This window comes from Pristiophorus japonicus, chromosome 6 (genome assembly GCF_044704955.1).
Source record: "Pristiophorus japonicus isolate sPriJap1 chromosome 6, sPriJap1.hap1, whole genome shotgun sequence".
Taxonomy (NCBI): domain Eukaryota; kingdom Metazoa; phylum Chordata; class Chondrichthyes; family Pristiophoridae; genus Pristiophorus; species Pristiophorus japonicus.
Window position 1 is genome coordinate 13,253,484 of NC_091982.1, and position 27,992 is coordinate 13,281,475.

Here is a 27,992-nt window from a genome sequence, read left to right on the forward strand (position 1 = left end):
ACATATGCCCTCTCAGGTGGACCTAAAAAATCCAATGGCACTATTTCAAAGAAGAACAGGGGATTTCTCCGCCGTGTCCATGTCAGCATTTATCCCTTCACCAACACCTAAAATACAATATGTGGTCATTATTACATACTTGTTTGTGGACCTTGCATATTGGCTGCTGTGTTACCTACATTACAAATGTGGCGAAACGTCAAAAGTACTTATTGGCTGCAGAACATTTTAGGATGTTCCGAGGCTGTGAAAGGCGCTATTTAAATGCAAGTCGTTGTTCTTTTCCTTTAAACTGTCACTGTGATCTCAGTAATAAAAACAGAAAATGCTCAGGCAGCATCTGGGAGATTTCAGTTTGAATAATTGCTCGGAAATCCTTTCCTCGGCCGACAGCTTCCATCTGCTCCAGAAACTCTCATCTCTCTTCAATCTCGTTACACAACTCTTCGAACCGGTCGATTTCTGGTGCTTCGTGTTGCTCCTTCCTGGGCCTTTTGCCTCTGATTGGCCTCGGGCACGTCCTTCCCAGTGGCCATGATATTCTGCAGGCGCTGCTTTTCTTTCTCCAAGTTCCTTGTTGGTCATGGTCGAAACCTTTCCCGTTGGTATGCGTCTCCAGCACGGCAGCGATCTGCAGGCCGCAGGTGTGGTTTGGAGGAGGGGCGAACTTGGGAGAGACGGGGCTGATGGCAGAGGAGGGGGTGCTGACATCTGGCTGGAGATGGGGTTGCAGCTCACAGGAAAGGCTTTGCCCCCCCCCCCAGGAAGACTTCTGTTAAGCTGCCTCTGTTGGAATTGATTCAGTTTGGATTCCTGCATCATCACTCTCACGATGTCCCCGGGTCTGGGTGCTGTAGGACGCTCTGGGGCCGCTCCACCATCCCACGCCACTTTGCATGTTGCCGCTTCCCCGGACGCCGGACATTGCCCGGCCCGCGGTGTGTCCGATCGCTCAGCCGCTGCCGCTGGAGCCGCAAAATCTGCTTCTGGAACCAACACAGACACAGGCTGGGGCTCGGTGAGGCGCCCCGCGACACAGCGGACAGCCCCGGGGGGGCGGTGTGCCTGCGGTGCGGACCGTCCGGTCAATATGTATGAATATAAAGGGGCTGCAGGAGGGGTCAAAACTAAAAATCATGGTTTAAAAACGAGTATTAAAACACTCTACCTAAACGCGCGCAGCATTCGAAATAAAGTAAATGAGTTGACGGCACAAATCATTACAAATGGGTATGATTTGGTGGCCATTACAGAAACGTGGTTGCAGGGTGGCCAAGACTGGGAATTAAACATACAGGGGTATCTGACAATTCAGAAGGATAGACAAGAAGGGAAAGGAGGTGGGGTCGCTCTGTTAATAAAGGATGATATCAGGGCAGTTCTGAGAGATGATATTGGCTCTAATGAACAAAATGTTGAATCATTGTGGGTGGAGATTAGAGATAGTAAGGGGATAAAGTCACTGGTGGGCGTAGTTTATAGGCCCCCAAATAATAACTTCATGGTGGGGCGGACAATAATCAAGGGAATAATAGAGGCATGTGAAAAAGGAACAGCAGTAATCATGGGGGTTTTAACCTACATATCGATTGGTCAAATCAAATCGCACGGGGTAGCCTGGAGGAGGAATTCATAGAATGCATACGGGATTGTTTCTTAGAACAGTATGTTACAGGAACCTACAAGGGAGCAAGCTATCTTAGATCTGGTCCTGTGTAATGAGACAGGAATAATAAATGATCTCCTCGTAAAAGATCCTCTCGGAATGAGTGATCACAGTATAGTTGAACTTGTAATACAGATTGAGGGTGAGGAAGTTGTGTCTCAAACGAGCGTTCTATGCTTAAACAAAGGGGACTACAGTGGGATGAGGGCAAAGTTAGCTAAAGTAGACGGGGAGCACAGACTAAACGGTGACACAATTGAGGAACAGTGGAGGACTTTTAAGGAGCTCTTTCAGAGTGCTCAACAGAAATATATTCCAGTGAAAAAGAAGGGCGGTAAGAGAAGGGATAACCAGCAGTGGATAACCAAGGAAATAAAGGAGAGTATCAAATTAAAAACCAATGCGTATAAGGTGGACAAGGTTAGTGGGAAACTAGAAGATTGGGAAAATTTTAAACAACAGCAAAGAATGACTAAGAAAGCAATAAAAAAAGGAAAGATAGATTACGAAAATAAACTTGAGCAAAACATAAAAACAGATAGTAAAAGCTTTTACAGATATATAAAACGGAAGAGAGTGACTAAAGTAAATGTTGGTCCCTTAGAAGATGAGAAGGGGGATTTAATAATGGGAAATGTGGAAATGGCTGAGACCTTAAACAATTATTTTGCTTCGGTCTTCACAGTGGAAGACACAAAAACCATGCCAGAAATTGCTGGTCATGGGAATGTGGGAAGGAAGGACCTTGAGACAATCACTATCACTAGGGAGCTAGTGCTGGACAGGCTAATGGGACTCAAGGTAGACAAGTCCCCTGGTCCTGATGAAATGCATCCCAGGGTATTAAAAGAGATGGCAGAAGTTATAGCAGATGCATTCGTTATAATCTACCAAAATTCTCTGGACTCTGGGGAGGTACCAGCGGATTGGAAAGCAGCTAATGTAACGCCTCTGTTTAAAAAAGGGGGCAGACAAAAGGCAGGTAACGATAGGCCAGTTAGTTTAATATCTGTAGTGGGGAAAATGCTTGAAGCTATCATTAAGGAAGAAATAGTGGGACATCTAGATAGGAATAGTGCAATCAAGCAGACGCAACATGGATTCATGAAGGAGAAATCATGTTTAACTAATTTACTGGAATTTTTTGAGGATATAACGAGCATGGTGGATAGAGGTGTACCGATGGATCTGATGTATTTAGATTTCCAAAAGGCATTCGATAAGGTGCCACACAAAAGGTTACTGCAGAAGATAAAGGTACGCGGAGTCAGAGGAAATGTATTAGCATGGATCGAATATTGGCTGGCTAACAGAAAGCAGAGAGTCGGGATAAATGGGTCCTTTTCGGGTTGGAAATCGGTGGTTAGTGGTATGCCACAGGGATCGGTGCTGGGACCACAACTGTTTACAATATACATAGATGACCTGGAAGAGGGGACAGAATGTCGTGTAACAAAATTTGCAGATGATACAAAGATTAGTGGGAAAGCGGGTTGTGTAGAGGACACAGAGAGGCTGCGAAGAGATTTAGATAGGTTAAGCGAATGGGCTAAGGTTTGGCAGATGGAATACAATGTCGGAAAATGTGAGGCCATCCACCTTGGAAAAAAAAACAGTAAAAGGGAATATTATTTGAATGGGGAGAAATTGCAACATGCTGCGGTACAGAGGGACCTGGGGGTCCTTGTGCATGAATCCCAAAAAATTAGTTTGCAGGTGCAGCAGGTAATCAGGAAGGCGAATGGAATGTTGGCCTTCATTGCGAGAGGGATGGAGTACAAAAGCAGGGAGGTCCTGCTGCAACTGTACAGGGTATTGGTGAGGCCGCACTGGAGTACTGCGTGCAGTTTTGGTCACCTTACTTAAGGAAGGATAAACTAGCTTTGGAAGGGGTAGAGAGACGATTCACTTGGCTGATTCCGGAGATGAGGGGGTTACCTTATGATGATAGATTGAGTAGACTGGGTCTTTGCTCGTTGGAGTTCAGAAGGATGAGGGGTGATCTTATAGAAACATTTAAAATAATGGACGGGATCGATAAGATAGAGGCAGAGAGGTTGTTTCCACTGGTCGGGGAGACTAGAACTAGGGGGCACAGCCTCAAACTTCGGGGGAGCCAATTTAAAACCGAGTTGAGAAGGAATTTCTTTTCCCAGAGGGTTGTGAATCTGTGGAATTCTCTGCCCAAGGAAGCAGTTGAGGTTAGCTCATTGAATGTATTCAAATCACAGATAGATAGATTTTTAACCAATAAGGGAATTAAGGGTTATGGGGAGCGGGCGGGTAAGTGGAGCTGAGTCCATGGCCAGATCAGCCATGATCTTTTTGAATGGCGGAGCAGGCTCGAGGGGCTCGATGGCCTACTCCTGTTCCTAATTCTTATGTTCTCATGTTCTCATGATGGTGGTCAGTAGTTTAGATTCGTCAGCCAGTTCCTGGGTCATATAGACTGAAGTGAGGTCCAACTTGGTGAACAGCTTGCCACCTGCCAGCGTGGCGAAAAGGTCCTCCGCTCTCGGGACCGGGTATTGATCTTGTAGAGACACCCGACTGATGGTGGCCTTGTAGATGCCACAGATCCTGACAGAGCCATCCACTTTTAGGACGGGAACGATGGGGCTCGCCCAGTCACTGAATTCAACAGGCGAGATGATGCCCCTCTCTCAACAACCGTTCCAATTCGCTCTTGATCTTTTCCCGCATCACATTCGACACTGCTCTGGCTTTGTGGTGCACTGGCCTGGCGTCCGGGGTGATGTGTATCACTACTTTAGTGCCATTTAAAGTCCCGACGCCAGATTGGAATAGTGAATTGAATTGTTGTAGGACTTGTGAGCACAAACTTCGCTCCACGGATGACATTGCGTGTACATCCCCCCCCATTTCCAGTTCATCTCGGCTAACCAGCTCCTCCCCAACAGTGCGGGACCATTGCCCGGGACAATCCAGAGCGGCAGCCGATTCACTAACCCATTGTGTGTGACAGCCAACATTGCACTGCCTAGCACCGGAATGATTTCTTTAGTGTAAGTTCGTAATTGTGTCTCAATACGTGCTAATTTGGATCTATTGGCTTTAAGTTGCCATAGCTTCTCAAATTGCTGAACATCCATGAGTGATTGGCTGGCCCCCAGTGTCCAGCTCCATGCGTACTGGGATACTGTTTAATAAAACCCTCATCATCATTGGTGGCGTTTTGGTGTATGAACTGTTAATATTCGCCACATGGACCCGCTGAACCTCGGCGTCCATAGATTTGCCCCAAAAGTCATCCTGCCTCAAAGAATCCTGTTCTGGTCCATCCACCTCATATATTAGTCTGGTTGCAGGCTTCCTGCACATTCGAGCTAAGTGGCCACTGAGATTGCAGTTCCTGCAGACAAACTGTTGAAATCTGCATGATCTCGCTGAGTGTTTTCCCCACACCTCCAACATGAGTTAAAGTTTCCAATGTTGGGGACAAAGGGACTATGGCCAGGCATTTTGCGCTGACTGTCCCTTTGACTGCTCTTAAGTACCCTATTGGTGGGTGTCAATGGCCCCATCCTGGGCCGCATTGTCCACTGTGATGGCGTGAATGTCTGTTCAGCCTGCCATTGTCTCTGTTGAAGTCCTATTCTGGGGTCTATTGCTGCCTGGGGAGTGTTGGACTGCCCCTGCCTGCCTGCAGGGCTCTGAGTCGCATTGATGATGTTGACTCCCTGATCCATTGCCGCGTTAGAAGCAGAATTGCGCACGTATATTATTTTCGTCTCTTCTTCCCCCGCCATGAAAGTTTGAGCCATCAACGCCACCGCTTCCAAAGTCAAATCCTTGGTCTCAATTAATTTGCGGAAAATTCCCGCATGACCGATGCCCTCGATAAAGAAGTCCCTTAGCATCTCCCCCCTGCAGGCATCTGTGAACTTACAGAGGCTGGCCAAACGCGGGAGGTCCGCTACAAAGCCCGGTATGCTCTGTCCCTCATGACGTCGGTGGGTGTATAATCTGTGTTGGGCCATATGTATGCTACTCGCCGGTTTGAGATGCTCCCTGATCAATTTTCTAAGTTCTTCAAAGGTTTTGTCCGCCGATTTTTCAGGTGCTAGTAAGTCCTTCATGAGCGCGTAAGTCTTTGGCCCGCAGCTGGTCAAAAGATGAGCCCTTCGCTTGTCGGTCGCTGCATCCCCCAGCCATTCTTTCATAACGAAGCTCTCGACAAAATCGTCCCAGTCTTCCCCAACACATTACCATTCCTCTGTGCTACCGGTGGCCATTCTCGTGGGTCGTGAATTCCCGTTTCGCGTCGCCAATGTAAAGTCCTTACTCTATAGTATGAAACCACACGAGGCACATTCTGGGGACAAGATCACTCTGTGACCTTAACTCTTTATTCACAGGACTCCAAAGACAATGACCCTGCATGGGGCCTCCCTTTTTATACCTGTGTGATCAGGTAAGGAGTGTCACCCACAAGTTCACCGCCTGTGGTCAAGGTGTGCATCTAGGTTGAGCGTAGACAGTAATACAGTGGTGTTACATTGTGGGTACATACATGACAGTCTCGATCTTAGAGACAAAGAAGTCCATGAGCCCCTCACACGTATTGTCGGAGGTGAGGGTGGAGACTGGAGAGAGGGGTTTAAAAAGTCGGTTTGCATTGGAGAATAGAAACTGGGGTTTATCTTTACATTTCAGACTGATTCTGGAGTAGTGAGCAATTTTGGCAGACGAGAGTGGTACAGCCAGATCTGGCGGTGAATAGTTAAACCAGCTGTCCGTCATATCTATTCAAGTCTGCGTCCCTTGGACTTAAGGGAGCAAGATCAGGGCTGTACCAGAGGGAACAGCCAGGGTGAGAGAGAGTAATTGTTTTAACAGGGATTCGGGCATCAAAGGTGGTGGTGAGGATGCGATTGAGCAGATCGGTGGCTGCAGAAATGTCCTGGTGAATGGAGGGCCAAAGGCTGGACAGATGGGTGTTCATGTGCAGCTTCAAGAGAGTCGGCAGAGATTTCTTTCCAGGGGCAGACACAGAAGGAGGTAGGGTTGAGGGGAGGGGTGAAAGGGAAGATGTGGAGCGATACGAGGCAGTGGCCACATGGCATTATCTGTGATTGACACAATGGGAGTAGCGAGGCCACAAGAGTTGGCCAGGTCAAGGAGGTGGCTGTGAATATAAGTTGGTGATTTTACATGGAGGGAGAGATTAAGGGAGTATAGGTGGGTAGTGAACTCAGAGGAGAGAGAGCGTGATGAATTTAGATGGAGATTGAAATCACTGAGGATGAGAAGTCGTTCGGTGCAGAGGCAGAGGGAGGAAAGTAGTGAAGATATATCTGGAACTAAATTTTTTATGGTCCTTGGGTGGGCAGTAGGGAATGAGAATTTTAGAAACATAGAAACATAGAAAATAGGTGCAGGAGTAGGCCATTCGGCCCTTCTAGCCTGCACCGCCATTCAATGAGTTCATGGCTGAACATGCAACTTCAGTACCCCATTCCTGCTTTCTCACCATACCCCTTGATTCCCCTAGTAGTAAGGACTTCATCTAACTCCTTTTTGAATATATTTAGTGAATTGGTCTCAACAACTTTCTGTGGTAGAGAATTCCACAGGTTCACCACTCTCTGGGTGAAGAAATTCCTCCTCATCTCGGTCCTAAATGGCTTCCCCCTTATCCTTAGACTGTGTCCCCTGGTTCTGGACTTCCCCAACATTGGGAACATTCTTCCTGCATCTAACCTGTCTAACCCCGTCAGAATTTTAAACGTTTCTATGAGGTCCCCTCTCATTCTTCTGAACTCCAGTGAATACAAGCCCAGTTGATCCAGTCTTTCTTGATAGGTCAGTCCCGCCATCCCGGGAATCAGTCTGGTGAACCTTCGCTGCACTCCCTCAATAGCAAGAATGTCCTTCCTCAGGTTAGGAGACCAAAACTGTACACAATACTCCAGGTGTGGCCTCACCAAGGCCCTGTACAATTGTAGCAACACCTCCCTGCCCTTGTACTCAAATCCCCTCGCTATGAAGGCCAACATGCCATTTGCTTTCTTAACCGCCTGCTGTACCTGCATGCCAACCTTCAATGACTGATGTACCATGACACCCAGGTCTCTTTGCACCTCCCCTTTTCCTAATCTGTCACCATTCAGATAATAGTCTGTCTCTCTGTTTTTACCACCAAAGTGGATAACCTCACATTTATCCACATTATACTTATACTTCATCTGCCATTTTAAGTGAGAGGTGAGAGGGGTGGGATAAGGTGAGATGCTCAAAGGAGGAGAAAGTGCCGGGGAGTAGGGGGACAGACCAAGGTGTGGTTTGGTGATGAGAGCCACACCGCCACCACGGCGGTCTGGGTGGAGCAAGTGGTGGAAGGTGTAGCCGGGCGGGGAGGCTTCATTTAACGGTAAGGTGTCATTGCCCTTCAACCAAGTTTCCGTCAGGGCCATGATGTTGATGCCATCATCCACAATAAACTCATGGATGGGAAGCGCAAACGAATGGATGTTCTGGAGGGAGATGTGGAGAGGGTCGGTGATGGCTGCCCCACTGCCTGTGTCCACAGGGTCAGCGCTGCAGGGGGAGCGGGTGAGTTGGATGGGGAGGAGATTGGCAAGCTAATGCCCCCAGTGGGCGCACTGGGCTGGAAGGTCGGCGAGAGAGTGGGATGGGACTGTTGGGGTTGCTGCTTGTAAGGAGGCAGCGATGAGTGCCGCGATGGGCCCTTCGTAGGATGCCCAGAGAGGCGCAGAGGGCAGATGTAGGGTTAGCTAGGAGGGAGTCAAGCCTGGGATAGCGGCAGGAAAGTAGGAAGGTCGACGAGAAATGAAGGATTAGGGTCGGGATTTGGGAGGGCAGAGTGTCCGAGAGAGGAGAGATGAAAGGAGGCATGATGACATGGGACAACGGTCAGGGAGGGAGAAAGAGAAAAGAAAAGAGAGGGAAAATGTGGAAAATTATTGAATGGCTCGGGTCCGCACTCATGTGCAGAGGAAAAACGCATGTTACATCGGCCTGTTTACACTTCCTACATAATCCCTGCCCACTTGCAGCCATGTAGTCTGTGTGATCTGCCAGGGGTAAAACGGCACTAATGGCCAAAGAGTGCACCATGACAGGCGGTGATGTCGGCACATTGAAAGGTGCACCGGAGCAAGAGGAAATGGTCGCTGTCTTGCTGGGAGTCAGTAGAGGCAGCTCAGTGTCTCCATCTCCTGGCCCGTCTGGCACTGTGCAAGGCACAGATGACACAGAAACTGAGGTGTATCAAAATGATACAGAAGCTCAGGTGCAACCAAATGAAGGGATGATAATCCGCCATGATCTTGTGGAATGGCGGAGCAAGCTTGAGGTGCTGGTTGCCCTATTTCTTATGTTCGTATGTTGCTATGTTCTCATCATGGGATGAACCTCGACTCTGCTGATTGTAAGGGAGGGGACTGATCTTGTTGTGAGGAATTTATATAATATATGCAATAACATGGACCTGGATTCATCAAGCGTTTCACTTGTGATGGTCCATGTTGATCTGCCGCTTCATGAGATTCACGAGTCTCTCATTCCACAACTGCAGTTGTAGACCAGCAGGCTCATCGGTGCCAAGCCCCGAAACCTCCCTCGGGATCTGGCGCCTCATAACTTCTGCACGGAGGGGATTCCTGTACGGGCTGCTTCTGCACACTCTCCACGTTGCCATCCTCGTCTGCCGTCCGGACACGCCATGGCGCACCATCTTGCCATCCGGAGGAGGCAGGGGTCCTCAATGGAGTGCTCTCAATGCAGAAGTCCTCCCTCCATTTATTGGGGACTTGGCCTGGAGGGTGTTGCATGGAACAGTCCCGTGCAATAAGTTTTTAAGTCGGTTCACGGGCTCCCACACCGCTTGTAATTTCTGCAGTCTAGAGGAGTCCGTGTTCCATGTGTATACTGAGTGTGCGAGGTTGTAGCCCCTCTTCCAATATTTGAAGGGGCTGCTCCTCAAATTCTGGTTGCACTTCAGTCCCACACTCCTGATCTTTGGGCACCCTGTGCGGAGGGGAGCAGGAAGGTTGGAAGGCCTCCTTGTAGGACTGCTCCTGGGCATGACCAAGGGGGCCATCACCCGGTCCAGGCAGCGGACGGTCGAGGGGGTCGTTCAGCCCGACTGTCTACCTCTCTTCTGTGGTTACATCCGGGCCAGGGTGTCCTTGGAGATGGAGCACGCGGTGTCCACCGGTACGCTCGGTGGCCTTCCGTGAGAGGTGGGCGCCGGAGGGACTGGAGTGCATCATCACCCCCGGCAACCAAACTTTAATTTGATCCTTAATGTTTAAAGTTTAATTTGTCTATGTTTGTTGGTTTTAGTGCCCCACCCCTTTTAGCCAGGGGGCACTTGTAGAATTTGTGTTTCTAGTGCCATCAAAAAAAACAAGGGGGCACTTGATAGGTTTTTGAAGTGTGACCTCCCCTTTAATCAGGGGGCACTTGTTTAATGTTCACAACTAAAACAGCAGGTTCTGCTGCCATTAACTTGAGTCCCGCAGAACCTGCCCTGCCTGCTCCCAGTGAGGGCCCACAAGGCAGCAGCTCTGCCAATTATGTTTGAAGCAAATGAGGGCAGAAAATGCTGGAAATACTTTTTTTTAAATTCGTTCATGGGACGTGGGCGTCACTGGCCAAACCAGCATTTATTGCCCATCCCTACTTGCCCTTGAGAAGATGGTGGTGAGCCGCCTTCTTGAACCGCTGCAGTCCGTGTGGTGAAGGTACTCCCACAGTGCTGTTGGGGAGGGAGTTGTGGGATTTTGATCCACTGACGATGAAGGAACAACGATATAGTTCCAAGTCAGGATGGTGTGTGACTTGGAGGGGAACGTGGAGGTGGTGGTGTTCCCATGCGCCTGCTGGTGTTGTCCTTCTAGGTGCTAGAGGTTGCCGGTTTGGGAGATGCTGCCGAACAATCCTTGGCGAGTTGCTGCAGTGCATCATCATCAACATCATCATAGGCGGTCCCTCGTATCGAGGATAACTTGCTGCCACGCCAAAAAGGGATGAGTTCACAGGTGTTTCAATGAAGGACCTAATATTTCAGGTCCGAAGCTACACGTTAAAGGGTGGAAGATGCCTGTGCGTAGATTTTTTAATGTGGTGTGGCCGTTGCACACCAGCCACCGCACGGGCTTGACAGAGCAAGGTCTTGGTCCAGTGGCAAGGATTAACCAAGATGGCTGCAGCGCATCTTGTAGATGGTACACACTGCAGCCACAGTTCGTCGGTGATGGACGGAGTGAATGTTTAAGGTGGTGGATGGGGTGCCAATCAAGCGGGCTGCTTTGTCCTGGATGGTGTTGAGTTTCTTGAGTGTTGTTGGAGCTGCACTCATCCAGACAAGTGGAGAGTATTCCATCACACTCCTGACTTGTGCCTTGTAGATGGTGGGAAGGCTTTGGAGAGTCACGAGGTGAGACACTCGCCGCAGAATACCCAGCCTCTGACCTGCTCTTGTTGCCACATTATTTATGTGGCTGGTCCAGTCAATGGTGACCCCCAGGATGTTGATGGTGGAGTATTCAGCGATAGTAATGCCGTTGAATGTCAAGGGGCGATGGTTGGACTCTCGATTGTTTTAGATCGTCATTGCCTGGCACTTGTGTGGTGTTAGAGGGAGTTAGATATGGCCCTTACGGCTGGGGGATCAAGGAGTATGGAGAGAAAGCAGGAAATGGGTACTGAGGTGAATGATCAGCCATGATTTTATTGAATGGTGGTGCAGGCTCGAAGGGTCGAATGGCCTACTCCTGCACCTATTTTCTATGTTTCTATTAGTCACCTGGGAAAGGCACAAAACCAGAGAAAAAAACACAAGTTTCGACTGTATGAAGAAATGACTACACCCAGTACATTCGGTACCCGAATGTTACATTAAAATGTTACAATATATATAATTCGGCAACTGTTAGCCAACAGGAACAAACTTAAGTGGAACAAGCTGACCGCCTCAAAACAAGGACCATAAATTCAACACAAACTGTTCTTCTATTTAAGTGATTGTCCCTCCACAGGTTCAGTGAGCATAGGCACCGAACCCTGTTTTGCTGATTAATAAACGGCTGAAAGGGTAATAAACGGCTGAAATAGCACTTAAAAGGCTGCTGGCCAGGCACAGGAGGTTGGCTGGTTGTGGGATACCCTTCTTCCACCAATGTACTCAATGTTTTATCACCTTTTACTACGACAGAAATGATTGCAGATTGCTGTTTACGAATCCAATTCAGATTGTCACACCGATCTAATCACTCCCAGGGTTCCTTCGGCCGACACTCCGTCTGTCTGGATGGGTGAAATCTAAAAACTGTTCAGTTATAAAAAAACAGCCCAGAGAGATTTCCGTTAACAGACGGGTGCTGCACACAGGCGCGGTTCTGTATTTTATAGTCTCTTGAACACTCTTAGATCAACTTAACTCTACTGAGTTGGGAGAACTCAGCCAGCCATGTGGGGCTTAAGACGGTGTTCCTTCACAGACCCTGTCTCTCAATACAGCTCCCCATACCTCATAGCTACACATTATCTCGTTGCAGGTTCCAAGATCGCTTTCTTGCGACCAATCAGGTAAAAAGACGTTGTGCCACTCCAGGCACACACACACACACACACACACTACACAAGACAAAAAAAATAATAAACACCCACCTTCTGACAGGAAGTGTCGCTTACTGTTTTCTTCAACAGTTCTCCTCAACAGACCCAACAGTTTACCTGCAGGCTTGCTGTTTGCACTGCGACAAGCTTGGCGGGTCTAGTGCGGCCGGGACCCGACCCCGCTGCTGGTAGCTTATCAATTCATTTCTCATCGGCAGCATAGAAAACCTCAGGTGCTCCTGGCCAGGAACAATGCTCACAGGGAACACTCACAGCCGAAAAGGGACAAAGCCTCTCCAGCACAATGGGGATTATTTATGTGTTTGTCCCACTCTGGAACGGAGTGGTTCAACTAATCAGTCCACTTGAACACTGCAGGCTGTATTTCTGGTTTGTGCTGAGTTAAGGCTGCGGTTGCTGATCACGACGTTTCATCAAAAACAGTTGAACAACTAGCTTTCTTAGCTGCGTTCCCACTAAAATCAGGGTTTCTGAACACCCGAGTCTCCCTTGCACGTTCCCAAGGCGCTTCACAAGCAAATGCCGTTAGATGCCCTGCTGCACTAAATTAAAGAAACAGAAATCACCCAAATACGTAACCTTGCTGTCCGGAGGTAAAGAAATAATTTACAAATTTGTTGCTGGAGTATCGAAGCAGAATTCCAGACGTTCAGTGTCCGATTGATCGGATTCCAAACGTTCTGTTTGGAAAAGAATCACTGCTCGATCTTGGGTCATCGATATCTATTAATAATTACACATACGCAGGCTATTATCCATCACCAAGACCAATCCGTACTCACCCAATGTTCACACACATGCAGTTCAGCAGTCGTTATTGGAAGTGATCAGGAGTGAAACCCTCACTTGGCCTCACTCAGCACACACCAGGGATAAAAACTGGAATCTATATAATCTTTATGGTTCAGCTGGTCACTGCCTTTATCAACTGAACCATTGGGTAAACCAATTTTGTTGACAATTTTTTTTGAATAAAAGCCCAGAAGCTCAATTTTTATATGAATAATTAGACTTTCCCACTCCTATCGATGAAAAATGACAAAAGTTTCTATGATTCACACATTAAGGACTGTTTCCTAATCCTTTAATGTGTCAACTTTTATTGCATAGGAAGAATCTGGCAGACATGACATTCATGACATTCATGTCTGGTCAAGTATTCACAGGATGTGTCTGAAATTATCTCAACCTTCACTTGTTACTGACATAGCCCCAATTCTAGAATTCTGGTAAAACTGGAACTACACATGGCCTTAGGGTGGAGACATCTGTGCACGCAATGCGTGTGTGTGTGTATGTGGAGGGGAGGAATATTGCAATATAAGACCTGTCACCTATTCTGAAAAGGCTACAGGCAGTTGAAAAGCTTGCCCAGTGAGTTTGGCCTGTAGCTCACTTGGCTGAGGGAGCAAATTCCAGTGGGAGAGCAGCTCTTGAAGGACTGCGACTCCAAATAAAAGGACAAGTTGTGATGCAGCAGGAAAGTGGATTAATTTGTTCACATCAGCCCAGTGGATGCTTGGGTGCAAATTAATTTCCTTTGATGCTGATGAGCAGCAGGTATTGCCCCCCAAGGGGTTACACCATGGAGGATGGCCCTATTTCAGGCTGAAGGTCACTCTCCTGTAAAAGCGCAGATGCCAGAAAAGTTGAGCGAGGTCACTAACCAAGTCAATGCCGTTACTCAGGTTCCATGTACATGGTTGCAAATGAACAACTATCAAAAGCGCAGCAATGATGAGTATATTCCTCACATTTGCGCATATATTTATTGAACCCATGAAACGTGGCACAAACCTAATTTAGGAACTGCTGTATCTGTCTGCTGTGAAGTACCAATTCAAGTATTGTGCACAACCATTCCCCAAGCTAATTGCAAAAAGTTTAAGTTGGGACTAGAGAGACCCAATCTAATGTTCTTAACTCATGAAATAAATCAATAGGATCACTGTGTAAATGTTCATTGTGCTCATCCAGAAGAGAACCAGTGGCTCGTGTCTAAATTGAAAAACTTGGAGCTACACATAAATAAATATGCAAAGCGATTGTTTTGCTGTACAGACTGTCATACAACACAGTGAATGCAGTTTATTTGTTACAGGCTTTCACAGGGTAAGCTGGATGAAATGAATAGATTTTTCCAGGTTCTACTTTCTTAAGTTCTTTGGATCTCATTGATTGGCCATTATAACTTTATACCTTGTGATTTGGTTCACTGAGCTGAATATCAGCCATCTCAATTTCTCTGCTCCCTCGCTCAATCCAAACTACCTCCCTCTGAACTCGCTCGCTCAGATCCAACCCCAATATTGTCATTAACCTGCTGACAAGAGTGGTGCTGTTGTCGTTTGACGAACCGACCTCTCCCTTGCAGAGGCTGATCGCCAACTCTCTGACACCTCCTCCAAAGTCCCCCTGGACCGTGACCCCACTACCGAACATCAAGCCATCTTTTCCCAGACCATCACTGACCTCATCTCCTCCGGAGATCTTCCCTCCACAGTCGCCAATCTCATAGTTCCCCAACTCTGCACAGCCCGCTTCTTCCTCCTTCCCAAGATCCACAAACAGGACTGCCCCGGTAGACCCATCGTTTCAGCCTGTTCTTGCCCCATGGAACATATTCCTTCCTTTCTCCACTCTATTTTTCTCCCCTTGTCCAGTCTCCTCCCACCTACATCCGCGATTCTTCCGACGCCCTCCGCCACTCTAACAGTTTCCAGTTTCCTGGACCCAACCGCCTCCTTTTCACTCTGGACGTTCAATTTCTCTACACTTCCATCCCCCACCAGGATAGCCTGAGGGCGCTCCGTATCTTCCTCGAGCTGAGGTCCAACTAGTCCCCATCCACCAACACCCTCCTCCGCCTGGCTGGACTTGTTCTCACGTTGAACAACTTCTCCTTTAACTCCACTCACTTCCTCAAAATTAAAGGTGTTGCTATTGGAACCCGCATGGGTCCTAGCTATGCCTGCCTTTTCATGGGATATGTGGAACATTCTTTGTTCCAGTCCTACTTGGGTCCCCTCCCTCACCTCCTTTCCCGATACATTGATGACTGTATCAGTGCCGTCTCCTGCTCTCACCCTGAACTTGAAAATGTCATTCACTTTGCATCCAATTTCCACCATTCCCTCACCTTCACATGGTCCATCTCTGACTCTTCCATTCCTCAACTTTCCTGTCTCCATTTCTGGGGATAGGCTATTGACAAACATTCACTATAAGCCCACTGACTCACACAGCTACCTGGACGACACTTCCTCCCACCCCACATCTTGTAAGGACTCCATTCCATTCTCCCAGTTTCTCCGCCTCTGTCGCATCTGTTCTGACGATGCCACCTTTCACACTAGTGCCTCTGATATACCTTCCTTTTTCCTCAACCGAGGATTCCCCTCGACCATGGTTAATATGGTCCTCGACCATGTCCGTTCTATTTCCCGCACTTCTACTCTCACCCCTTCCCCTCCCTCCTTGAACCATGATAGGGTCCCCCTTGTCCTCATCTTTCACCCCACCGGCCTCCACGTTCAACGGATCATCCATTTCCACCACCTTCAGTGTGATCCCACCACCAAACACATCTTCCCTACCCCTCCCTTCTCAGCATTCCGAAGGAACCATTCCCTCCGCGACACCCTGGTCCACTCCTCAACCACCCCCAGCAACCCCTCCCCTTCCCATGGCACCTTCCCGTGCAAGCACAAGGGTTGCAACACCTGCCCTTTTACCTCCTCCCTTCCCACTGTCCAGGTCCCTAAACACTACTTCCAGGTGAAACAAGCGATTTACTTGTACTTCTTTCAATTTAGTATACTGTATTCGCTGCTGACGATGTGGTCGCCTCTACATTGGGGAGATCAAACGCAGATTGGGTGACCGCTTTGCAGAACATCTTCGTTCAGTTCGCAAGCGTGACCCGAGCTTCCAGTCGCCTGTCGCTTTAATTCTCCACTCCATTCCCACTCTGATCTCTCCATCCTCGGCCTCATACACTGCTACAATGAAGCTCACGCAAGCTTGAGGAACAGCACCTCATCTTTCGTTTCGGAAATTACAGCCTTGTGGACTCAATATTGAGTTCAACAATATCAGACCATAACCTCTGCCCATATTTTTCCCCCTTTTTTTTACACCCCCCTTTTTTTTCTCTTTCACACGGCAGCTGTGATGATACCACCATTCACGCCCCATCTAGGCTCATCTTTTGTTTCTTAACTTGCTCCACTACCATTTCATTTTTGCCCATCATCCCTTTTGTCTCTTAATCTCTTCTGCCTTCCACCCTAAAACAGATCTTCCTTTTTGTTCTTTCCTCCCTTCCTCCTTTCCCTGCCCCTGCACTTCCTTAAGAACCTGTTATATCGCTGACTTTTCTACTTCTGACAAAGGGTCACAGACCTGAAACGTTAACTCTGTTTCTCTCCACAGATGCTGCTTGACCTGCTGAGAATATACATAGATGACCTGGAAGAGGGGACAGAGTGTAGTGTAACAAAATTTGCAGATGACACAAAGATTAGTGGGAAAGCGGGTTGTGTAGAGGACACAGAGAGGCTGCAAAGAGATTTAGATAGATTAAGCGAATGGTTTGGCAGATGGAATACAATGTCAGAAAGTGTGAGGTCATCCATCTTGGAAAAAAAAACAGTAAAAGGGAATATTATTTGAATGGGGAGAAATTACAACATGCTGCGGTACAGAGGGACCTGGGGGTCCTTGTGCAGGAATCCCAAAAAGTTAGTTTGCAGGTGCAGCAGGTAATCAGGAAGGCGAATGGAATGTTGGCCTTCATTGCGAGAGGGATGGAGTATAAAAGCAGGGAGGTCCTGCTGTAACTGTACAGGGTATTGATGAGGCCGCACCTGGAGTACTGCGTGCAGTTTTGGTCACCTTACTTAAGGAAGGATATACTGGCTTTGGAGGGGGTACAGAGACGATTCACTAGGCTGATTCCGGAGATGAGGGGGTTACCTTATGATGATAGATTGAGTAGACTGGGTCTTTACTCGTTGGAGTTCAGAAGGATGAGGGGTGATCTTATAGAAACATTTAAAATAATGAAAGGGATAGACAAGATAGAGGCAGAGAGGTTGTTTCCACTGGTCGGGGAGACTAGAACTAGGGGGCACAGCCTCAAAATACAGGGGAGCCAATTTAAAACCAAGTTGAGAAGGAATTTCTTCTCCCAGAGGGTTGTGAATCTGTGGAATTCTCTGCCCAAGGAAGCAGTTGAGGCTAGCTCATTGAATGTATTCAAATCACAGATAGATAGATTTTTAACCAATAAGGGAATTAAGGGTTATGGGGAGCGGGCGGGTAAATGGAGCTGAGTCCACGGCCAGATAAGCCATGATCTTTTTAAATGGCGGAGCAGGCTCGAGGGGCTAGATGGCCTACTCCTGTTCCTAATTCTTATGTTCTTATGTTCTTATGATTTCCAACATTTTCTGTTTTTATATCAGTGTTTGTATTATATCAGTTTAATGGACTGGTATCAATCTGGGTCAAATTGACCCCAAAAATTCAAACCAACATCAGTTCTCTCCCATTTTGTTTCAAAGCAGTAACAGTGAATGGGATACAATAATTTCCACAATCTCTCTAATGGAACAGAATATTTTGTTCTGACATGTCTCTTTATTTTTTTCTCCCTAGATCAGTGCAGTCAATGCCTGAGAACTGGAGAGATTGTGTTCGATGATGGAAAACCAGAGGTTACTGCTGTTGAAGAACTTTTGCTTAACTTGTATTACAGGCATTTATGGTTGCCAATGGAAACGGTATCCATCACAACCCAACAAAAAGGTACTATCCTGAGTTCTGGAAAAATAATTCCAGTGGGGAATAAGGTCCTAACACCAACAGCAGACTGAGATAGAAATAAGCAGAGTTCTCGAGAGTGGGCAATCATCGCCTAATTAATAGAAGGCAACCAGTGTATGGCTTCAGCACAAAGCATAAGTTTGGAATGAGGTGAAACTGAGGTAGCCAGTTAAAGAAAGAGCTCATCTTCTGACGCATGTGTTCCTCAGGTTGGGGTCTATAAGAGTGTACAACTGTCCTATTCTTCCCATGACAGCTGCATGTCTCTATGCCCATTCTTCCTATAAAAATTGATAACTTTGTGTTCCATTCTTTCTATATCAGGTGTGTTTCACTGTTCATTCTTCATTAGGCAAATATTGTTTCTGTGCATTATTCTTCTTATGACAATTGTGTGTCTATGTGCCACATTCTTCCCATGACAGGTACGTTCCTGTTTGAAGAATTTCCAAGCCTTGCTATATCAACTGTTGTTGCTCATTGATTTTTCCTAGTGTCTCTCAAGTTTGTTTTGTTGTTCTAACATTGGATTCTTGATGAGCTGCTACAGGACATAGGAACAGAAGAAGGCCATTCAGCCCTTTGAGCCTGTTACACTATTCAATGAGATAATGGCTGGTCTGTATCCTAACTCCATCCCACTCGCCTTGGCTCCATATCTCTGTGGGAGAGTTCCACGCTTCTACTACCTTTTGTAAGAAGTGTTTCCTAACTTCTCTCCTGAATGGCTTGGCTCTGATTTTAAGGTTTTGTCCCCTTGTCCTAGACTCCCACCAGTGGAAAAGGTTTCTCTCTATCTATCCTATCAATTCCTTTCACAATCCTAAAACCTTAATCAAATCACCCCTTAACATTTTTATTCCAGGATATTCAAGCCTAGTTTATGTAATCTCTCCTCAGAAACTAGCATTTGGAGCCCTGGTAACATTCTGGTGAATCTGCACTGCATTCCTTCCAAGGCCAATATATCCTTTCTAAGGTGCGGGACTGTTCACAATACTCCAAATGTGGTCTAACCGGGGCTTTGTATTAAGGTCCTGTATTAAGCTAAAAAAAAAATTGGTCTCTCCTGTTAAAGTTAGCCTTACCAAAATTTGAATCTTAGTAACTGTGTTAAGTTTCTCCTTTTCAAACCTAACATTGAATGTTCCGTTACTGTTACATTATTAACTAAGTTTGACTTCATTACTCATTACTAAACCTAGTATGGCCTACCTTCTTGATGGTTCTAGAACATATTGCTCCTACACTATCTTGAATGCAGTCAAGAAATTCATTGAGGCAGAAATACTGGTTTCCCGGGCCCGTATGAAGTTTGTAAGGCATCGGAAAAGCCAGTTTTCAGCGTGCAATGCGCATGCGCTGAAAACCAGCTTTTCCAATCTGTCAAGCTGGAGCTTGACTGATCATCCCCAGATCAGGAGCAAGGACATTTGCTTGGACAAGATTGCGGGGTTTACACATATCTTGCCCGGCAAATGTCCTCCAAATTCTTGCGCCTGATAAAAATACACAAAAATATTTTAAAATAAAGTTATAAAAACACATTTTATTGTTAAAAACCCTCCCCACTACGGTAAGTTTATTTTAAAGCATAATTAAAAAAAACTTTTTTATAAATTGGATAAATACTTTTTTTTTTATAAGACATTAATAACTTTAATTTAAATGAATCTTAAGTATGTAGTGTATATTTTCTATTTTTTTAATTAGTGTTTTGGATGTTTGCGGGGGTTTCTCATTCCAACTTATGGAGTTCCCATTATTATGAATGAGAAAATAGTGTACATTGATTGGCTGCCCAGGGCCATGTGATTCCAGCTCCAGCTTATGGCCGTCCCAAAGTGCACGTGCTGCGACGCGCAGGGAGTGAAGGCCTCAAAATCGGGATGTTGAGCGGGCGCAGCAGGAACAGGTAAGTGCGCATTTTTTTTCCCTTTTTTTCAGCTGTTTGCCTGCAGGAAGACCTTGACCGGGATTTCAAAGCCATTATCGTTCTGAGTTGAGCTACTCTGCTCTTCCCAATCTATGTGAAAATTCAGGGGCTAATAATTGCGTAGCGCCCCATTTGTAAAAGTATCACCGGGCGGAAAAGATTTGCTTCTGCTGGGAACTCCTGCTTTAGCGCTCCTTAAAGGAAGTGGAGAGCTAAGTTAAGCGCTACTTCTTCCCTTAGAGTACGAAAGAGAGTGAGGGGAGCGGGCGGGGGGGTGGGGGGGGGAGGGGGCGGTATCGGCAGAGCACTGAGCAATGTTTGGGGCAGTGCTGCCGTCTTTACAGGCTCATTGCCTCCTTTAAAGGGAAGGGCCAATGCTGGGTTGAATAAATCTTCAGGCTGTGTCTGTCGGGCCATGGCACCTGCGCTACATCCATAGCAACCCCAAGCACTCTAAGAGAGTGCAGGGCTGAGCGATCGCGGGGGGCGCAAAAGAAAGCAGGAGGCTGCAGAATGGGGAGATAAATACATTTTGCCCTACCCGCCCACCACTGCCATTAAATATCGCTCCCCAAATGGCCAGCCGAGGTGACGACGCCTCCTGCAGCCGCTGTTGTTGATGTCCGGTGATGCTGCAGGGGATGGAAACGAATATTACATCCGGGGCGGTAACAGGGCGGCACACACCAAATCACGTCACAATCTACGGGGCGCAAGAGAGGGAGGCGGTAAGTGTTAGCGCCAGTGCAAAACCGCCAGGAAAGTTCGCGAGCGTCGGTGATTTTGCCGCGCCCAATTGTTAACCCTTTAGCACCCCGTTACCGCCCACCGCAGGCACTAACGGGAGGCGCAAACCAGGCCAATTTCTCCCCAAAGTCTTCCATTGAAACAAATCTGCTTTTGCTAACAGCCTCTCTGCCCTCTAAATTAATACATTCTGCGACTTCATTGCTGCTATCAGGAGGCTTGTTGACGGAGGTGCAGCAAGGAAGATTGAGAAGGGGGTTGGGGCGATGATGTAGCCCTGTTTGACCCCAGGTGTCCAGGCGTGGATTGGGGTCTGTAATGAATCCGTTGGTAAGGATCACGGCCTGCATGTCGTCGTGGAGCAGGCGGAGGATGTTGACGAACTTTTGGGGGCATCCGAAACGGAGGAGGACGCTCCATAAACCCTCGCGGTTGACAGTGCCACAGGCCTTTGTAAGGTCGAAGGCGGCCATGTATGAGGGCTGGCGCTGTTCCCTGCATTTTTCCTGCAGCTGTCGTGCTGCAAAAATCATGTGGAACTAAACTTCAGAACCCGTGGGACTCTGTTCAACCTTCGCCGTCTCCAGGCCAGGTCCAAGACCACTCCAACCTCTGTCATCGAGCTACAGTACGCGGACGACGCCTGCGTCTGCGCACATACAGAGGCCGATCTCCAGGACATAGTCGACGTATTTACTGAGGCGTACGAAAGCATGGGCCTCACGCTAAACATGTGTAAGACAAAGGTCCTTCACCAGCCTGTCCTCACCGCACAGTACTGACCCCCAGTCATCAAGATCCACATGCGGCCCTTGACAACGTGGACCATTTCCCGGACCTTGGGAGCCTCTTATCAACAAGAGCAGACATTGATGACGAGTTCAACACCGCCTCCAGTGCGCCAGTGCAGCATTCGGCCGCCTGAAGAAAAGAGTGTTCGAAGACCAGGCCCACAAATCTACCACCAAGCTCATGGTCTACATGGCTGTAGTAATATCCGCCCTCCGGTATGGCTCAGAGACATGGACCATGTACAGTAGAAATCTCAAGTCGCTGGAGAAATACCACCAACGATGTCTCCGTAAGATCCTACAAATCCATTGGCAGGACAGACGCACCACTTCAGTGTTCTCGATCAGGCCAACATCCCCAACATTGACCACACTTGATCAGCTCCGTTGGGCGGTCCTCATGCTTGACAGGAGACTCCCTCAGCAAGCGCTCTACGCGGAGCTTCGACGCAGAAAGAGAGCCCCAGGTGGCCAGAGGAAATGCTTCAAGGACACCCTCAAAGCCTCCTTGATAAAGTGCAACATTCCCCACCGACTCCTGGGAATCCCTGGCCCACGACTGCCCAAAGCGGAGGGAGAGCATCCGGGAGGGCGCTGAGCACCTCGAGTCCCATCACCGAGAGCATGCAGAAACCAAGCGCAGGCATCAGAAGTAGCATGTGCCAACCCACAGTCCCCAACCACCCTTTCCTTCAACCACTGTCTGCCCCACCTGTGACAGAGACTATAGGTCCCGCATTGGATTCCTGAGTCACCTGAGAACTAACTTTTAGAGTGGAACAAGTCATCCTCGACCTGAAGGGACTGCCTATGATGATGATGATGATGTATCCTCAATTTTAACGAGAGGATCTCTTCTGATTGCTTTCTCTTACCTCTATCCTCTCTTACTAACGTTGTAATTGTATCTTTAATTAATAAAGCTACCCCATATCCTCTTCCAGTTTCCCGTATAACCTGCAATATTTAACTCCCAACGTGACCATGGCTTGCAGCCACATCTCAGTAATGACCATCATGTTATACCCTTTAAGCTGTATTTGAGCCTGAAATTCACTCCATTTATTCCTTATGTTCCATGCATTAGTATATAAAACTCTTATTTGGACAAGAGATTGTGGGGGGGGGAGGGGTAGAAATTGCCCTCCGCCCGAAACGGGACGCACCTATTGTTTTTGAAGTGTTCTGGCCGCCGCAAAGGATGCAGCGGCCTACCCCGGCGAAATTCAGCTCCTCAGGGTTCATTTTCTAGCGGGGCGGAAGTGGATCATCACGGGGGCAGAAGTGGGAGGCGGGACGGAGTGTCCGCAGCTGTCAGTCATCAGCGCCGCGAGGGGGTTCCCGCCAGACGACAGGGGAGCGGTGTGTGCAAGTCGCGGTGGGGAAAACGGGCAGAGTGGCCCTGGACATCGGTCCTGAGGAAGGGCAATTTTTAAAATGGCGGCCCCTCCACGGAGAGTTGGCGGCCATTTTGTCCCGCCCTGTGGCTGCCGCTTTCTGGCAGCCAGGTGCCTCATCGGGAGGGGCAATTTCGGGCCCCTAATCGGCCCTACTGCCCTGATGTTGTCTTTCTCACACCGTATAACTTAACATGTTTCTTGTTTGTTACTCCTACTGTAGTTAATTTAGTTATTTTAGTATTCCCTTCAGCTGCAGTATCAATATCGCTAATTCTGCTCTTAAAATCTTTCTTTTTAAAATCTTTAAACTATCATTTTTACTATTGTTTCTGACTGAGCCCTGCCCCTCACCAATTTATTAATTTAAATCCTATTTATTTACCACCCTATCTGTCCTTTCCGTTAGGCCTTTGGTTCAGGTGCAGCCTGTCCCAACGGTGCAGCACCCCCTGTCCCAGTACCGGTGCCAGTGTGCCATGAACTGGAACCCTTCCTTTTCATAGCCATGGGTTCATCTTCCTGATCTGTTTGTCCCTATGCCAATTGTTATATATGCAGACTATAGATATACTCTCTGTGTAGTCACTGTATAGTTGCATAAGATGGAGACTTGTTACCTGATGTACTATCAATAAGGTTTATACGGTGTATATACTATGCTGGCATCACTAGAGGATGCAACTGGTGGAGACTGGGGTTTCCTGCCCCTGTGGCAGAGGCTGTCCACCAGAGGGCACTGTGGTGGGAGACATGAGGGCCACCTGCATAGGTGTGCAGGGCCCAGTATAAAAGGCTGCTCATCATGCTTGTGCCTCACTCTGGAGCTTGGAATAAAGGACCAAGGTCACTGCAGTTTGAGTACAACACATTGCCTCATGGAGTCATTCATAAGTACATTACAGACATAATAACTGGCGACGAGAATACGGACTTTCACACGATTATGGCTACCTTTGGCACACTAAAAGACTTCGTAGAGGGTGATGATTGGGATGCCTTCACGGAAAGTCTCGAGCTATATTTCCTGGCAAATGACCTGGCAGGGGAGATGGACGCATCGGCGGAGAAGTGCAAGGCTATACTGCTGACCAGTTGTGGGCCCGAGGTCTATCGCCTCGTCAGGGACTTTCTGGCTCCCACAAAAGGCCAAGGATAAGACATATGATGAGCTGACTGAACTAATTCGCGACCAACTAAAACCAAAAGAGAGTATCCTCACGGCCAGGCACAGATTCTACACTCACCGCACACCTGAGGACCAGGAGATTGCAAAATAAGCTGCCGATCTCAGGAGACTTGCGTCACCATGTTATTTCGGCACGCACCTCAACGAAGCATTGCGAGATATCTTCGTTCTAGGAATCGGCCACGAGAGCCTCCTTCACAAGCTATTATCTGCCAACACCACAGTCAACCTGCAGAAGGCCATCAGCATCAGTCAGGCGTTCATGACCTCGACCTGCAGCACCAAGCAAATCATTCAGCCTATGGACTCAAACCCGGCAAGTACTGTACACAGAATGGTGCCTTTCACAGGCAAGACTGTAGAACGTGACTCTGCCCAGGGCAGAGAGCACAGACCTCAGGGTTCCAGAACTCAGAGTCCGCCGAGGGGTGCTAATCGAGTAGCACCATGCTGACGTTGCGGAGGAAACCATAGGGCTCACCAGTGTCGGTTTTCTGAGTACGTATGCAAAGCCTGTAACACGAAGGGCCACCTCCAGCGTATGTGTAAAAGAAATACGACTCAACGTCTAGCAGAGGAGTCAGTAGATGACTTTGAATCCAGCGGGGAGTATGATGATTTGGCCAGAGAGGCAGCTCAGCCCCAAGAAGAAGTGTATGGAGTGTATACCTGCAACACCAATTGTCCTCCAGTGAAGATGAAAGTCGAGATAAACACGTTCCAGTCTTCATGGAAGTGGGCACGGGAGCGAGCAGTCAGTGATGAGCCAGGATACCTTTGAGAGGCTATGGAAAATGACCCTAGCTGGTTCCAGTACAGGAAAAGTTGCGCACCTACACTAAGGAGCTGATCCCAGTCCTTGGTAGTGCAGATGTAAGTGTGATCCATAATGGCATGGTGCACAAGTTACCTCTGTGGATTGTTGCAGGTGATGGTCCAACGCTACTCGGAAAAAGGTGGATGGGGAAGATCTAGTAGAAATGGGAAGACCTCTTCACTCCAGCAATCGATGTCCCTCGTGCTCAGAGGGAGAGCAAAACCTCACCTTCGCTTGGGCCAGGCACCAGAGAACAGACCAGCGCAGCACCTGAGGCACAGATCATCCATCATGACTGCGTGGCAATGATCCGACCGGAACAACCTAAAAGTATCTTCCCGGCTTCAGTGGCAGGACTCCTGGGGAGGAAGATCGAGTTCACAGGCACTCTTCCAGCTTTTGTGGCAGAATCGTGGGAGAGAAGGATCAAAGCAGTTTACCTCGAGGATAGAGGCAAGATGGTGTCCCTGCTGCAGCGAGGTGCAGCGTGGCTGGAAAAAAGGATGGCCGCAGTATATCACAAGGTGCAACGCTGAGGGACCAACACATGGTGTCTAACAAAGGATTTGATTGGGGTAAAGTCAGCAGGGTTCTCTGAAAGTACACCTGCAACCAACTGAACTTAAAGAGACATTGTATGCATGGCAATCAATGTAACGAACCGATTAAGAATGTGAACAAAATGTTGTTGTGAGATGGCGGTACTATTCCTAATGTAAAGAACAAAATGTTGTTGCGAGATGTCAGGAATAGAGTGTCCCCTAAAGCAGCAAGCGAGCGAATTCAGGAGGGTGAAGGCACTGAACCTGATACCCTGCCCCAGGTCGATCCCACGTGGCAGGCACCCAATGGCACTATTCACCACGGACCCGGAAACGAAAACGCCGCCAATACGCGCAGTCGGCCGTCGTTGCCCACCACCCGGGTGGAGACGGTGCAGCCCCCAGACCCAGTCGCTACCTCGGCCATGTCCGGGAGCGAAAGGTCAGAACCAACGAGTTCCCCAAACGGGACCTGGAACAGGCAGGTTCCCAACACCATTAGAGAGCAGGCAGAAGATTCTGCAGCCCTTAAAGGAGGACAGGGAGGCCACACACATCTGTGGCTCTGCCCACCACTAGGCAACGGCAAAGGCCCTGAGTCCTGGCTCGGTGAGTGAACCAAGCCCACCCCGCTAGCAGGGGGTGCAGCGCCGTCATCAGACGACTAGGACCCCGTCCGGTTGCTCTGGAACTAGAGTCCTCGCATACCTGTACTGCTACCTCAGAACTGACCATGACTGAACCATGAATGCAATCTACCCAATCCTGGCGCACGACCGTAAAACGTAACTAGTGTAATTCACTGAACCAAGGTGTCATGATACAAACTGTAACTTCCTTTCTTTGTAATTGCACCATGTTTGATCCTGTTTATTAATGTAACGGGCCAGCTGCATGATCTCGCTGTGGAGGGGTGGGGGAATGGATGTATGTAGCCATGGACACACACATGGATCACACCCAGAACCCACTGGAACCTCGACTGCATCATCGAACCATCCAAACTGGTGGCAAAAGGACTTCGGGGTTAACAGGGAGAGAGCCAAGCCAAAGCACAGCCAAGGTGCAAGGGCTATTGGCACTTTAGTCTGGAGAGAGCTAAGCCAGAGCACATAGTGCAAAGGTACTCAGCACAAAGGACTTGGGGGAGAGTGATGTTATAAATGCAGACTATAAATATACTCTCTGTGTAGTTACTGTATAGTTGCATAAGATGGAGACTTGTTATCTGATGTACAATCAATAAGGTTTACACAGTGTATATACTATGCAGGCACCACTAGAGGGTGCAACTGGTGGAGACCGGGGTTTCCTGCCCCTGTGGCAGAGGGCACTGTGGTGGGAAACCTGAGCGTTACCTGCATAGGTGTGCAGGGCCTAGTATAAAAGGCTGCTCACCAGGCTTGTGCCTCACTCTGGAGTTTGGAATAAAGGACCAAGGTCACTACAGTTTGAGTACAACACATTGCCTCGTGGAGTCATTCATAAGTATATTACAGACGTAACACCAATTAGCACACGGGCTTGGGTATTAATACCTTGAGGTCCTGCTTTTTAGTTTAGCTTCTAACTCCTGATACTACCTCAGTATGACATCCTCCCTTTTCTTCCCTATGCTGACATCGAGGCTGACACTCCAGTGCAGTGCTGAGGGAGTGCTCCACGGTCAGAGGTGCCGTCTTTCAGATGAGACTTTAAACTGAGGCCCCGTCTGCTCTCTCAGGGGGACGTAAAAGATCCCACGGCACTATTTCAAAGAAAAGCAGGGGAGATATCCCTGGTGTCCTGGCCAATATTTATCTCTCAATTAACATAACAAAAACAGATTATCTGATCATTATCACATTGCTGTTTGCCTGCTGTGCGCAAATTGGCTGCTGCGTTTCCTATATTAAAACAGTGACTGCACTCCAAAAGTACTTCATTGGTTGTAAAGCACTTTGAGATGTCCAGTGGACCTGAAAGGTGCTATATAATTGCAAGTCGTTCTTTCTTATATGTCACTGGTCCTGACATGGATGACGACAACTGGATCTTACCCTCCCTTTCTAAATTCCTTTCCAGCCACATCGAGATATCCCTTACCTTGGCACCAGGTAGGCAACACATCCTTTGAGATTCTCGATCGTGGCTGCAGGGAATGCTATTTCTCCCCCTAATTATTGAATCTCCCCTAACTACTCTATTTCTATTCTGCTCCTCCCCCCTGTGGACAGCCTCTGCTCCACGGTGACGAGGTTGGTATTATGACTGTTCTCCTGGCAGTATTCCTCCCCGCAGTACTCCCCGTCGTAGGTCTGTGGGACCTCCTTCTCTATCTCCTCTCGGTTCTCCCTGTTCTGCTGACTGGTAGTTACATTCTCCCCTTTCTGCATCTGTGCTTTCCTCTGAGGTGTGACTGTACTCTGGAGAAAACAATCTCGATATTCCTCCTCCTTCCTTATGTGTC

General features: G+C 48.0%; 1 protein-coding gene and 1 pseudogene across 1 annotated transcript in view; one reads left to right on the forward strand and one right to left on the reverse strand.

Moving 5' to 3' along the window:
- Positions 1–295: 295 nt before the first annotated feature.
- Positions 296–925, reverse strand: LOC139266080 (UPF0193 protein EVG1 pseudogene; annotated as a pseudogene).
- Positions 926–12,809: 11,884 nt separating this feature from the next.
- The window catches only part of gdpd2 (glycerophosphodiester phosphodiesterase domain containing 2), a 186,576-nt gene continuing 171,393 nt past the window's right edge, over positions 12,810–27,992 (forward strand). Inside the window, exons 1-2 of the mRNA XM_070881987.1 lie at positions 12,810–12,888; positions 17,957–18,106. Of these exons, the coding sequence (XP_070738088.1) occupies positions 17,999–18,106 (108 nt within the window). The 5' untranslated portion in view covers positions 12,810–12,888; positions 17,957–17,998. The remainder of the gene's footprint in view (positions 12,889–17,956; positions 18,107–27,992) is intronic.